This window comes from Myotis brandtii, unplaced genomic scaffold (genome assembly GCF_000412655.1).
Source record: "Myotis brandtii unplaced genomic scaffold, ASM41265v1 scaffold196, whole genome shotgun sequence".
Taxonomy (NCBI): Eukaryota; Metazoa; Chordata; class Mammalia; order Chiroptera; family Vespertilionidae; genus Myotis; species Myotis brandtii.
The window spans coordinates 3,548,658-3,563,502 of NW_005357311.1; the positions used below are offsets into that span (position 1 = coordinate 3,548,658).

The 14,845-nt window shown below is 36.4% G+C and overlaps 1 protein-coding gene across 10 annotated transcripts in view; it reads right to left on the reverse strand.

Moving 5' to 3' along the window:
- The window catches only part of ANK3 (ankyrin 3, node of Ranvier (ankyrin G)), a 465,310-nt gene that overhangs the window by 191,809 nt on the left and 258,656 nt on the right, over nt 1–14,845 (reverse strand). For all 10 annotated transcript variants that reach the window (XM_014538720.1, XM_014538719.1, XM_014538725.1 and 7 more), the window contains exons 2-5: nt 10,071–10,172; nt 9,604–9,702; nt 9,298–9,396; nt 2,854–2,952 (exon numbers count right to left, since the gene is read on the reverse strand). In XM_014538720.1, coding sequence (XP_014394206.1) covers nt 2,854–2,952; nt 9,298–9,396; nt 9,604–9,702; nt 10,071–10,172 — 399 coding nt within the window. The remainder of the gene's footprint in view (nt 1–2,853; nt 2,953–9,297; nt 9,397–9,603; nt 9,703–10,070; nt 10,173–14,845) is intronic.

Consider the following 14,845-nt stretch of genomic DNA (forward strand, 5'->3'; position numbering starts at 1 on the left):
CTGTTCCAAATAAAAATGAAATGGCTACATTTCCACTGACATAAATTTTTAAATCCATAGGACCCAGGCATAAAGAAAACTACTTTGCACAAAAAAATAAACTGCAATTGAGGTGGTAGAGCATCTTAGTAGATGGAGCGTCAGTTTGTGGACTGAAGGCTGCCAGGTTCAATTCTGGTCAAGGGCACGTACCTCCTTGTAGGCTCAATTCCCAGCCCTAGGTCAGGGCAAATATGGGAGGCAACCAATCAATGTTTCTCTCTCTCCTTTCCTTCCACTCTTTCTAAAAATAAATGGAAAAATATATTTGGGTGAGGATTAACAAAAAAGTAATAATAAAAAATTAAAAAAAGAAGGAAGATATATATGGGACAGATATGATATGTAATACCCAATAACATAGAAATGGTTTGAAAATCGCAGCCATGCCAAAGACCCGATTCAAAAATGCAAGGTGCATGTGAAAAAAATATATATTGAAGAAACGAGAATATCATATCATTTAATGAATTAATTCTATTAAAACTTTGCTACCTAAACAATGCTTTAATTGTCCCCTACTGTTTGTTCTGTAAATACAGACTTCTGTAAAATGACACCAATATTATTGTTAATAAGAAAGAAATATTGTACTTAAAACATTTTGTGAATAAAGTGCCTTATTTCTTGCTGTTCTTTTTAACTCTAATACCAATAATCCAAAAGAAGACAGAAAGTTCAAAGGTTCAAACATCGCTAGATAATCAGACAGCTGCTGTTTATGTAGAGAGGCACCAGCAACCCCCAGGAAGACATAAATGTGATTTGTTTTTAGAACATTTATTTATTGCATTTTTTAGAGCCACTGAAAAAGCTAACATGAAATTAAGTTAATATATAGAAGTAAAAATGCTTTAAAATATATCCTTTGCCAAAAGACGGAATTAGTGGTTTGAGAATCTCAGGTACTATTTTTCTTTAAGTTAGTTACAGTTGGATCTTGAAAGCTTAAAAAAATGCCAGAGAATTAAGTGAGCTATTGAGGATTCCTTAACAAGGTAATTCAGATCTACTCGCAGGAAGTTGGACTTACGCTTGCTTCTAAGAGCGATACTACTGATCTGTACTTCGCAGTCAGAAAATAATACTACCCGTCCTTCACAGACAAGGAAGTACCGTGGAATCATTTTCATTGGGGTACTTATATTATTTAGAGTTTCCATCCAAAAGTGGGAACAGATCTTCTCTTATCCAACAGTGTCTGCTCCCGTCCCATTCTCCCTGCACAACCTGGCAGAGCCCGCCTGTGGCCCGGAGGAGTCGCAACCAGGCTACCTACGGAGGTGTGAAGACAGGCACTGCCCTACATCTATCAAATGTTTGTTCTTTGTTACCAACTCAGCAGTTATTTCTTAACTAGAGTTAAGAATAATATTATTAAAAAACCCATTCTCATGATAAAAATCCTCAATTGTACTGAAGGCTGTAAAATGAAAAGTAAGGCACCCTCCTAATTCTCAGAATCAACCACTAGTCATGTTACACTAAGGATATATATATATGGTCTTGTCTCATTTTTAATAATGCTGAATAGTATTTTCTTGTGTAATTACAGTCATGTTAAACAAGTTTCCTAATTGGTGCATATTTAAGTTCTCTCCAGTTTTTAAAAAAGTGTTAATTATTTTGAACTTCGTATTTCGTGTTTATCCCCTAACATACCTGTAATATGAATTCTTAGAAGTGGAATTGCTGAATTAAAATGTGTGAAATATTCATTTTTAATAGTTACTGCTAAATGTTCTGCAAAAGTGGTGCAGCAAACTATCATCTTTGCCAAGACTGTAGGAAAGTTTCAGTTTCTTCAACCTCACGTTTTCCCCTCAACTCATGGGTATAAGAATAGACCTCATTTTTTTTAATCTGATGAATAAATTCATATTTCTTTGACGATGAGTGAGGGTAAGATATTTTCATACAGTTGTGGCCATTTGTATTTCTTTTTGTGTGAACTGCCTCTTCATTTATTTAGTGCATTCTCCAGAAGGCATGATCGCAAAAGCGGGGTGGGGTTATATGTGAGTCCTTCATTCCTAACTTTCCTGTGCCATTCAGGAAGCACATCTGAATGCAAATAAGGGCAGTGGTATTACGACAAAGATAAGCTTGCATCATCTGTCCTAATTAATTATTTTGTTAAAAATACGGAAAACCCAAATGTGGTTCCTTCATTATTTGCAAGAGATTTGTGTGACACACTTCATAAGGCTTTGCCATCTTCCATCCAAATTAGTTTAAAAATGAAATGTATTATCCAAGATAGAACCAATAACTTAAATAACTTTTTATTTGAAAATTACTCTTCTATTCAGGGCTGCAAAGATTAGAAAAACAATTTTATTTATTACTTATAAATGTGTAATAGTGTTGTTTGAATGTATGAATTTAATCCAATTAGGTGACTTTAGAAATCTATACACTCAAATATTATTATGCTAAATTAAACTTGGAAAGAAAACTGATTCAGAACTTATGTTCTACCACAAAAATATTTCAAATCAGTGGTTGTCTTCAAAGCAAAATGATAAAAAACAGAAAAGTGTTCACAAGCAATAGGTAAATATTAAAGCAATAACTCAATTATAGGGTAGGGGTAGGCATTTAAGAGCAGAAAGTGTATCTATGCAATGGAAAATTCTTAAAAATTAAAAAAAGACTTTCTAATGTATTTCATAACAATGTATGAACCCACACACTAATATACAATTGCAATTAAAATACCAGTGAGATAAATGTTAAATGTTACAACTCCAGGGTTACAAAATGCCCTATAAACATGCAAACTTCCCCACAGAAAGAACCCACGTGTCTTACCTCTGTGGCTAGGCTCTGGCTGGCACCATTGTCAAGAAGAAACTTGACAACTTCCAGGTGGTTTTCCTGGGCTGCCATGTACAATGGGGTGAAACCATTCTGCAAAATAAAAAGTAAAATGTTTGCAGCTTTCTAGAGCCAATCTATTTTTCTACTGTACTGATAATATTATAGGTTTCAGGAAATACTCACACATAATTTAATAACACTTTAATGGAGACATTCACATATACTAAAAACACCTAAGCACAATAATGTAAATGAATTTATAATATAAATATAATTCACAATTATACTTCATAATTCAGTTTGAAAGTAGTTTGTAGGTAACAGTTTAATTAATATTAATATATCCACTTTAGATAAGAAAGTACATTCATTTAACCACTTGAGTGCCTACCACAAATAAAGAATCGTACTAGATATCAAAAGGATATGAAGAAAAATACATTTGATCATTGTACCTCCTGAGCATTATCTATTTTAAATAAAATATGTAATACTTTTACATAAAAATAAGCATCTGAAATAGTTTCTACCTTGAAAAGAATTTATATTAATTTCAAATGGCTTCACACTTACCATGGATGGGGAATCTCAGAGCAAAGGAAAGAACACTAATTTGCAAAAGGGTAAACTTTGATTTTAAAGTGGAATTTGATAAGCAGTCTATTTTTGCAAGTTTACTTCCTTTCATTTTTTGCAAAGACACTATTTTAATGTTCAGAATATATATACACATATACATATATATTTATACATATACATGCATACACACACACACTCTCTCTCTCTATATATATGTGTGTGTAGGTTTGTCTGAAATGTGCCCAACTGCCAAAAAACTTAGATTCAAGCAAATAAATGTGTACCACACATATATAAAGCTTCTTATTAAAAACATTTGTGTTTGTTCCAATGTATTTCACATCTATGAAATACTGAAATATTTAAAAATCTTATTGCAAGATATACATATCAAAATATTTTCCAAACTATAATAAATTCTCTTTGATTGATTTTTCATAATGCAATTCTATTTAACTGAATGCTCTGGAAATTTTATTTTATACATTATGCACTTTCAAAGAATAAAAATAAATTCTAAGTAAAATGTTATCGGATATTACTCAAATTTTTGTGATTCGAAAGGTTAGGCTCATCATAAATATCAATTGCTATATAATTACCTTCATTATCAATAATTCAACCTCTGGTGGCCTTTTTTTTTTTTTGGCTTAAAGCTGAGAATTAGGAAGTTAAAAAGTTGTTACACATAATTGTAACAACCTGGGTTATTTGGTTGCCAAGGTCAAGATTAGAGACATAAAATTAGAGGCAGTAGAATATGACAGAGCATTCAAGCTTCTTCCCTTTAAATTATCTACCTATTAACACCACTGAAGATTCATGTTACTCTGTTTTGTCATGAAAGGTTTTATTAGCATTAAGCATGAAACATGGAGTAATTGTTACACAGTCTGTGTGCATGTCTGCATGTGTATGTATGTGCGTGTGCCTATGTGCTGCATCTTTGTCACACTTCCCAGAACTGTTTAGGAAAACTGAAATGTAATTAAGATTACCATTATCACATTGTCGTCTATTTTCTTATTTTCTTACGTGATCGAAATAAAAGATCATTTAATTAATGGTTGATTTAAATATTCCTTAAAAATCAAAAGCACAAGGAAGAAGAAAAAACTAACAATATAATATTAAGGGGAAAAAATAAAAACACCAGCTGAAAACCGTGTGGATTTTTCTTATAGCTCAGTGAACTACTGCATATCTATCTTTCCTCATCAACTGAAATTTCCAGATGGAAGGTATTTAGGAATTTTTGTTTTTTTTTGTTGTTATTTTAAAAAGGTTTTTTATTGATTTTCAGAGAGAGGGGAAGGGAGAAGAAAAGCCTAAGAGAGGAACATGGATGTGAGAGTGAACATGAATCGGCTGCCTCCTACAAGCCCCCTATCAGGAATCAAGCCCTCAACCCAGGCACATGCCCTCACTGGAAATTGACCTGGCAACCTTTTGGTGAATGGGATGACACCCAACCAACTGAGCCACACTGGCCAGGGCTAGGAGTAAAGTAGTTAAGAAAAAAAAGTCCAAAATAGATGTTATTCTCTCAGACATAAATATCAACTAGATATTCTATGTCCATGGATTTTCAATGTCAGGGAGAGGTGTGCTGTAGTTCAAGATTACATAAGAAACACTGATCTGGCTTCTAGGCCAATGTACGTCCACTGTTCTGAGGTTAGCTTCCAGAATTAAACATTTTATGACCCATGAAGAAAATCTAAAATCAGGCACTGAGATTTAGGGAATGTTATTCTTACAGACCTGGAGCTCAAGGAGTGATTCTTAAGAGGCACAACTTTTAAATCATTCCACAGCCCCTTTTATAATGTGGAAGAGTGCAATGTGTAGAGCTGGAATTCCTCAGAAATAAGATGTAGACAAGAGTCAGAGCAAAATGGAGCCATGAATAAACACCACCATTTCCCTCTAGCACAAAGAGGTGTAAGACAAGGCTTTCAATGCGTTGCCATTGAACAACCTACAGATGAAATGATTTTCTGTGAAACGGTACCTAGGTTGGGAGAATGGTCAGATTTCAAAAAAAATGCCATTTTCTCTTAAGAAAAAAGTACAGCACTGTTTTTATATTAATTTCCTAACTTAGGAAATTTCCCAAAGAAAGAGTTGGCCCAAAAGGAACATATGGGTGCCCAATTTTACATTTTTCTCTTCTGTAGCCATAATCGAGGCCATTCTCAAAAGGCAGAGCAGCTCAATACTGAACAAGTATGTCCTTTAATGTCTGATTTTATCCAAAATCTTCAATACCTTCTGCTCTGAACGTTTATTCTGATATTATTATAAGCATGGAAATCTGAAGACCTACAATTTTATGGGTAGTCCTGAGGCTTGCTGCCTAGTACCCACTAAAATAAAATAAAGTCCTCCTGTCATTTAAGTAAGGGCTGAAACTTCATCCATGAGATTCTCTTATCCATCCTAGTTTCCTAGGGTCAGGCTTATACATCATTAAATGCTGTTCTTAATTACAGTGTGAAGGGCATGGTGATCAATATGCACATATAGAGGTGAGCTATCAGATCAAAGGTCAGAGGCTTATCTGGACCACACCCATTGTTTCACTTCATCAGGACCTGATCTCCCCATCATAGGAAATATTAAAAAATACATAAAGATTAAGGAGGCATTGGCTCACTGAAAGAGCCTTTTTTGTTGTTGTTGTTGGCACCATTATGAAAACCTGTCCATTTAGAATACTTTGATAGCTAAAATAAAATATTATTTGCGTTTGCCCTAACCGGTTTGGCTCAGTGGATAGAGCGTCGGCCTGCGGACTGAAAGGACCCAGGTTCGATTCCGGTCAAGGGCATGTACCTTGGTTGCGGGCACATCCCCAGTGCGGGGTGTGCAGGAGGCAGCTGATCGATGTTTCTCTCTCATTGATGTTTCTAACTCTCTATCCCTCTCCCTTCCTCTCTGTAACAAATCAATAAAATATATTATTTGCTTCTTTATAAGACTTTTTGCTTCTTTGGGTGCCTTATAGTATAAAATAAAGACAGAGAAGGAGAAAAGCGTGAGGGATACCATTTGACACGGCAGTTTCACATGATTGCAGAATTTTGTATTAAGGACTTAATCATAGAGAGTTCTTAACAATCACAATTCAGCCTGATTGTTTTCTCAGGGTAGGCCTAAATGATTCTTGGGATGTTAGGTAATATAAGAAAGAGTTAACTAACTTAAGACCTAAGGTCAAGGCGAAGACAAGAATTAGAGCAAAATAATATCTACAAATTCTTATTCCACAGAGCCTCAGTTTATAAGATCAGAACTTGATGTTGTCCAATGTTTTTATTTTCAAGGTAAGACAAATTCTTATTTTTCAGGAAGGCCAGGGACTCTCCTTGCACTATTTCTGACTGGCTATTAAATACTGCCCAGAGGGTAAAATTTCACTTAGACAGAAATACCATCTTTCTTGAATATTAGTATTCCTGTGATGTTTTAATGTGTTGCCACATACGTGGAATTTCCTGGCATTACTGCTTGCTCATTAGAAGAGTTCCTATTGAAAAGTTGCTACCAGGAATTAACATGGAAACTCCATTCCGCTGCATGGTCATCTCATTACTTATTCTGTCCACGGAACAGTGCATTTCAGAAGGCATATGGGGACAGGTGTCCAGATGAAGGGAGACATGCTCTACTGTGAATTGTGGAGCAGGGTCTGTAGGCCAAGCACAGCTGCAAGGAAAGAGGAATTTCGCAGCCTGTGTTCTTCTCCTTCGCTTCATCATCACCAGAGAATGTGTACAAATTGAAATAAAATCTGGTTAGGGCTTCCCTTCGCCTGCAGCTTCTCCCAGACGTTGCAGAGGAAGGTTTAAAACTATGGCTGCTCTAGAATGTCAAGAATGTGTGCAATGTTTAAAAGAAGGAGGCTTACTTTTCTTCCCTTGGGGCGGGGGTGGGGGGGGGGAGGAAATGAAATGGATTAGAGTTTTTCCACTATCTCAGAGCTTCCCACCAGTTACTTCCCAGTAAAAAGTTATAAGGGCATTTAAAAAAAGTTTCAACGCGTGGTGCTTCTCTTGTAGTCAGCCGGTCTGTGTCTCTCTCAAATGACAATACTTATCAATATTCAACCATTATAACGTTCCTTTCTGGAAAAGTGTTATCACTCCAAGTGAACTCTCCTAGGGAATCAGAGTAAGTGGTATGGACCAGGTGAGACAAGTCTGACCAGAAGGAACCAGAATGAAGTTAGGCCACATATACAAGAAATCATGTGGTTGAAAGCACCGTGAAGTTTCTTTTCCACGACACTGATATTTAATGGCATCAGAGCGATCACCTCTATGGCCATAGTAACAAGGGGGGAAGCCACTGCCATTCTCTGGACCCATGAACTACAGGAGGAGGCTCCTGATATCCAAAGATACTCAGTACTGAAAATGGGGGAGAAATCAGGTGCACTCAGAATGGAGATCAAAAGGAAATGAAAAAGTTTGAGACTTTATCTTAAAAGATAAAACTAGAAATTGTAAAAGCAAGTTTGTATGATTTAACAAAACGTAGGTGATAACTGCATTTGTGTATGAGATTGCAGAATGAACAAAGACTAAACCAAATACTATTTTTGTAGAGAAAAAGTGTGATATTTCTAACAAAATTATCTGATGGATTGACATCTTTCACTTCACTTTTCCCCCCCACAGCATAAGCAAGAAGACAGTCAGTCTGTTTGCAAAAAGTATTTGAGAACCAAAGGCCTCACCTAATTACTTTGTGTCATTTAATCATTTGATTTAAAAATAATTCTCATTTGAAACACCTATCAGAAAATCAGCCTAATACTTCACACACTGCCTGGTCTAATAGCGCCAGGAAGCCACATACTCACAGCTTAGCTGTACACCCAGCAGTTCTCCGACATCTCTCTCCCTGGCCTCATAAACTCCTGTCTCACCTTTTTCAAAGCTTGCAGTCTTGTTCTATAACCAATCTGTTCAATATCAAACACCCTGGGTAGACTGACAAACCAAGATAGGTGTCAGCATCCAAGCAGAAGGAATGTCTGAGTAGGGAACAGCTTCAAAAATGGTCAGGTCCTTAGTGAATATTTGTGTGCTACGATGATTGCTTTCCTACACAACCTCATGCCCCTGGAGACTCAAATAGTGAACAATTTGGAAAACGAGGACCTATATTTTTAACCAATAAAATGAAGTTAATTCTTTTAGGCTCAAAGTCTATCAAGTGATCATCTACTGGTGTTCTTAGAATTTCATACAAGATTCTGAGAACTTATAGGAGGACCTATTCAATGAATGATCAGTGTCTAACCATTACATAGAATCTGGAAATTTTAAAGTTTGGGGCTTTTAAAGTTTATTCTGCTTGTTTTTTTCTTGTTTATAATCTGTTTTAGGGACTAACAATGATACCTTAGTTAGGAGACAGAAATTAAGTAGTGTCTTCCCTTTTTTAATGCAATAAAGCACTGATGTATTATTCTGAACTTCTAAGAGCATGTTTTCATTTATAGGCATCACCATTTCCTTTGTGATTAATAAATACTGAGACAGGACCTGAGCTAGCATCATGAAATAGTATAAGACTGTGCATTACAGATATCCCTTAAACATTAGTGTCTATAACTACTAGTCATATGTAGATGGATGACTTTAAAAAATCTCTACCTCTCACACACGTATTGCAAATAAGAAAATGTATGAATTTCAAAATCTACAATATGTAACTAATCATTGAATGTAGCTCTTCAGTATTGTATTCTTAGAGGATATATGAACCAATTAAGCACCTGACCCAACGAACATTATTTGTCAATTATAACAAAATCACTTTGCAATAGAGTTGCCGGTTTACCTGAGATTGTGCATTGACATTGGCTCCATTTGTAACCAAGACCTTTACCACCTCTGCTTGCCCAGCCAAAGATGCTATGTGCAATGCTGTGTTTCCTTTCTGTAAGATGAAAGCAAGATACATCAACACTCCCATCTTTCTCTGTTCTGACAGTTCACAAAATATCAAATCCCCCTGTTTTAAGTTCTTCAAAGAGAACAGAGTTGACAAGTATTTCATGAGAAACGTGCTCTGATTTTTATGGAGAGCTAACTCCTCATTGAGTTTGGCAAGTGACATAAAAAGCATTAAATGTGTGATACTAACCTTTGTAGCTGCATCCACATTGGCTTCTCTCTTTAGCAGTTCAGAAACAACTTCTACGTGGCCTTCTTTGGAGGCAAGATGGAGCGCATTCAACCCATTCTGATTAAAAGGGAAGGGAAAGCTTTACTCAGCAGATGGAAAATAGGGGAGTAAACAGTCTACCAGGAACTCTGGGAAAACATCCCACCAACAACCACTTGTGTGTGGACAGTGTAGAAGCCTGAACTGGGAATAAAAGTACGTGAAAATTAGTTGCGCTGTTCTAATATCACTACTTACTAAATTTTAGGAATTGTTAAAGGATGCATACCTACATTTCTGAGCACTCCTCTAACAAAGCAGAGAATAATTTGATAATTAAAGCTGGTGAAATTTAACAGAAAAACTGGCAAAAAAGAGAAAGTCTTGGTAATATCTAATGAAAGATTTAAGGAATTAAAACAACAACAACAATAGCCACAACTCACCTGATTGCAAATGTTGATGTCAACTCCGTTTTTTATGTAGTCAAGGGCCTTTTCCAAGTGTCCAGCTCGAGCCGCTCTTAAGTAACTTGCATTGGCATCAGACTAAAATAAAAGAGAAAAACGTTGTAATGAAAAAATGAAACTGACATGCATGTTTGTATCTACTCAGTTTATAGTGAAAACTAAAAGGAATAAGATTTTTAAATTGAATTACAGGCATACTTCGTTTTATTGGATTTCACAGTTTTATTTTTTACATATTAAAGGCAAGACCCTCCACCAGCAAAATTATGACTGGCTTTACTGCAGTGATCTGGAATTGAACCCATGGTATTTTGGAGATGTGCCTGTATTGTATTTATAACATGAAAATACTAATGAAAGGTCTTTGTAAAGTTATCAGAAAAAAAGATAACGTCTTTAAAAGTTAGTTTCAATTATACAAAGTTACCCCCTTTTGAAATGTCATAACTGATTATGAACTGAAAGAGAAAATTTCCATAATGTGTAGGTACCTCCAATCAACCTGCAATTTCCAGAGGGTAAAGAGAAATCCTGTAACTTCCTGGTGGCTACATTATGAAAACCTCATTATTATATCAGACATTTAACATCTATTCCATTCTTTTTAACCATCATGACCAATTTTACAATTAATAGCTTCACAAATACATTTAATGCCATTACACTAATTTAACAGGGAGTAATGATGTTCTCTTGGATTTTCCTACAGATTGTATTTGAAAAGCATTTATAAACATCTACACAAATTGTGACCTGCACTTCTTTTAAAATAAATATATTTATTGATTTCAGAGAGGAAAGGAGAGGGAGAGAGAGTTAGAAACATCAATAATGAGAGAGAATCATTGATCAGCTGCCTCCTGCATGCCCCCTACTGGGGATTGAGCCAGCACCTGGAATGTGTCCTGATTGGGAATCGAATTGTGACCTCCTGGTTCATCAGTTGACGCTCAACTACTGAGCCACACTGGCAGGGCAGTACATATAAATTTAAAAAACAAAAACCAAACTTATAATTCATTTGCTGAAAATGTATAACTCTGAACTGCTACTAAACTCTAATACCTACAATTGCGCAGTTGAAACTACCTACTATTGAAACCTTTAATAGAAAGAAGCCAGTGAAAGTAAAGCCTATGAAGTTGGGCTTGCATGATTTCTAAAGGAGTCTTGCTTGATGTAGAACAATATGGAAGCAGGTTTTCCTGAACGGGCAGCCTAGAATATCTAGTCACTGGAGATATATATATATATATATTTTTTAAAATCCTCACCCAAGGATATTTTTTTCATTGATTTTTAGAGAGAGTGGAAGGGAGGGAAAGACAGAGAGCAATATTGATGTAAGAGAAACACATTGATTGGTTGCCTCCTGCACATGCCCTGACCAGAGCCTTGGCTGGAGAGAAGCCTGCAACCCAGGTATGTGCCCTTGACCAGAATTGAACCTGGGACCCTTCAGTCCACAGGCTGACGCTCTATCCACTGAGCCAAACTGGCTAGGTCTCATCACTGGTTATAAATGCAATGATGCAGGGTATGGCTTCAAAGAGGAAAGTGTCTTTTATCAGCTATGTGGCAAGCACCTCCTTCAAAATTTCTGCTCTACAAAGCCTTCCCAGACCTGCCAGATAGTTTCATTGCTCAGTGCTCCCAAAGCACTGATCTCTTTGAGCTCTCTTGGTATTTATCACAGAGCATCATCATTTTGGTACAGCACAGAGTTTAGTAGCAGTTCAGAGTTGTACATTTTTGGTATACCTCCCTAAATTGTAAAGCCCCTTAAGAACAGCAGAGGCAGATTAAGGGATAGGCAACTGGAAAGCTGAACTTTGAGGAATGCCAATTCATCCCTGGGAGTGTAGTTGTGATGTAGGAAATTCCATCCTTCAGAAGGGTCTTTAATGCTTGTGTGGGTCAGTTTAGTAAGAACTGACTTGCTCAGGACCTCAAAGGAGAGGGCACTGCCTCTAGTGTCATCACCCTTCCTAGGATAATTGCATTATTGGCATTTTGTTGCGGATAATTCTTTGCTGAGAGGGACAATCCTGTTTGTGTCAATGTTTACCAGCATCCCTGGCCTCTACCAACCAGGTACCAATAGTACCCTCTATTTGTTACAATTAACATGTCTCTGGAATTGCCAACTTTCCCTGGGAGGTAGGTAGGGCGTAAAACATCCTCAGTTGGGAACCACTACTCTAGATAAATAGTCAACCAATTTATTTAAAGATTGGAGGCTTCAATAGGCTTAAATCTCTGGACAACCTTGATTGCCACATGCTTTGACCAAGCACAAAGCAGTGATTTCATGGATAATATTCATCTTTCTGTTCCCCTGCAACTAGAAGCATCCATAGCATATAGCAGGTGCCCAAACATTTTTTTTTTTGTGTGTGAATGAATTAATCAATAAGTAAATTGTGTGGAAACAATTTTATTAGATAAGATATTGCCTGGAACAATAGAGGAAGCTTTATTAACAACAGCCACAGCTATTTAAATTGAGAATCTGTTATGATACAAAGCTGAATACCAGAGGCTGTAAACTAAGACACAGAGTTGGGAAACACATATAAGTACTGATAAAATAAAACTAGGATTTGAATCAAGTATGCACATCATGTACTCAGCGCAGAAGGTTAAGAAAGAGATTCAAACCAAACAAGAGGCTCATACCAGACAAAGGACAAACCAAAGCTTCCAGAAACTTAAAGAAAAACCTTTAAAGAGGTTTGCTCTTTGAGAAGATTAGTTTTGTTTGGTTTGTAGGTTCAGTTAGAAATACGTTAGTTATGCAAGGATGGCTCATTGTACCACAAAAGATCATCTTCTTTGTGCCTGCTCAAGGACTTAGTAAGAGAATTTGCCCTGAAGGGCTCTGATGCTGTTCTGGAAACAAATGACATCAGTCTGCCTGGATACTTCACCTGCCAGAGATAACGACTGTGAGTTAAGCATCCTAAAGTCCGACTTTTGAGGACATGAAAACAGCAGCTAAACAAATTCAAAAAGAGGTTGGTAATTCAAGGAAAACCTCTTATTGACCCAAAATCTGAAATGGTTTGGCAATTTCATATACTGTCCATTTTCCTTTCAAATATTCTCAGAATTGTCCCACCTGAAACTCTAAAGCAGAACAAAAGACAAACAATATAAACCAACCTTTCTAATTCAGTGGTTCTCTACCTATTTGGAGTTAATTTCTTTTGAGAATTACAAAAGGTATCAACAAAGCCCCTTCCTTCAACAATGGCACACATATGCATGTACACACAATAAATCTGCATAGACACAGCAAGCGTGCATATGTACACACAACGTGCACACTATTTCATGAGGCTCAGGATGGCTACCTTAAGGCTGTTCATGGAATCATGTGTAAGAACACCTGCTCTAAGGATAAAGAATTCTCTGGGCGAACCCGGCTGGTGTGCTCAGTGATTGAGCATCAATCTATGAACCAGGAGATCACAGTTCGATTCCCAGTCAGGGCACATGCCTGGGTTGCAGGCTCAATCCCCAGTGGGACATGTGCAGGAGGCAGCCAATCAATGGTTCTCTCTTATCATTGATGTTTCTATCTATCTCTCCTTTTCCCTTCCTCTTTGAAATCAATAAAAAATGTATTTAAAAAATTCTTTGGTCGATACCTTCACTATATCTATTTCATCCTACAACCCTGGAATCAAATAATTCTCAGAAGTAGCTAACTTTTCACCTGAGAATATTAGAAGGAAGAAAAAGAAAAAATTTTATTTTCTTCACTTTCACTTTTCTCAAACCTCTGTTACATACAGTCATGCTTACCACACCAACACATAACAATTGGGCACTTTATACTTCAAAGTATTGGGGGAGAAAGAAGGTGGAGAAGATAAAGGAAGAGGAAGGTAATAAAATCTGATTTGGAGAAAATGGACCATTTGGAAAATGAAGTTAATAATGCCACAGAAAAATAACCAGAAGTTTCTCCATTTCTCCCAACCACCTGCAAGCAATGCAGTCACATGGTCCTTCCACAAATATTTGAGTATTAATGATGTGCTAGTTGGGCCAACATCTGACTGTGTGGCTGTGAACAAAACAGATGTGGTACAAATAAAGACTCACTAGCCTTCATCTCACTGTTTTACACTTTTCCAAATTGTGTTGCTTAAATGGCAGAGTAAACATTTTTTTCCCCAAATTCTGCTTGTAATATCTATATATTTTTATTTCCTTAGTGTTAAAAAAAATTTGTATTAGGCTCAACATCAATGTGCTGCATCTTCAAGCTGTCCTTTCATCAAATAACTGGGGCTACTCTCCTAAAGTTACAGTCTGTTTTTAATCTGGAGCCTTCTATCAAAACAATGCCTTTTTAAAGCCAGTTGTAGACAAATTATTATGGAAGGAAATTAGGTCCCATGAGAGGTTGAGCTCTGCAATGTGGAAAGTCATACAGAGGTCACTGCCTAAGGACAGTTGGCAGAAAATGAATACAAGCAGGCTAGTCAGCATTTTTTTCCCCTGAATGATCAAAATCTGAAGTAAGAATTTGGAAAATTAAAGTGTCCTTTGTCATTATTTAATATCTTAGCTATTTTACTAGACAGGAAAGAAATATGAGCCATGTATGCTTTTCAAGGAAATAGTCTCAAGGAGAGAGTTAATCATTATTATGAATTAATATATGACTCAGCATTTCTACCTGTACTAGAATATTGATATTATGCACAGAAAATAGTGATAGGAAAGAATAAGCATTT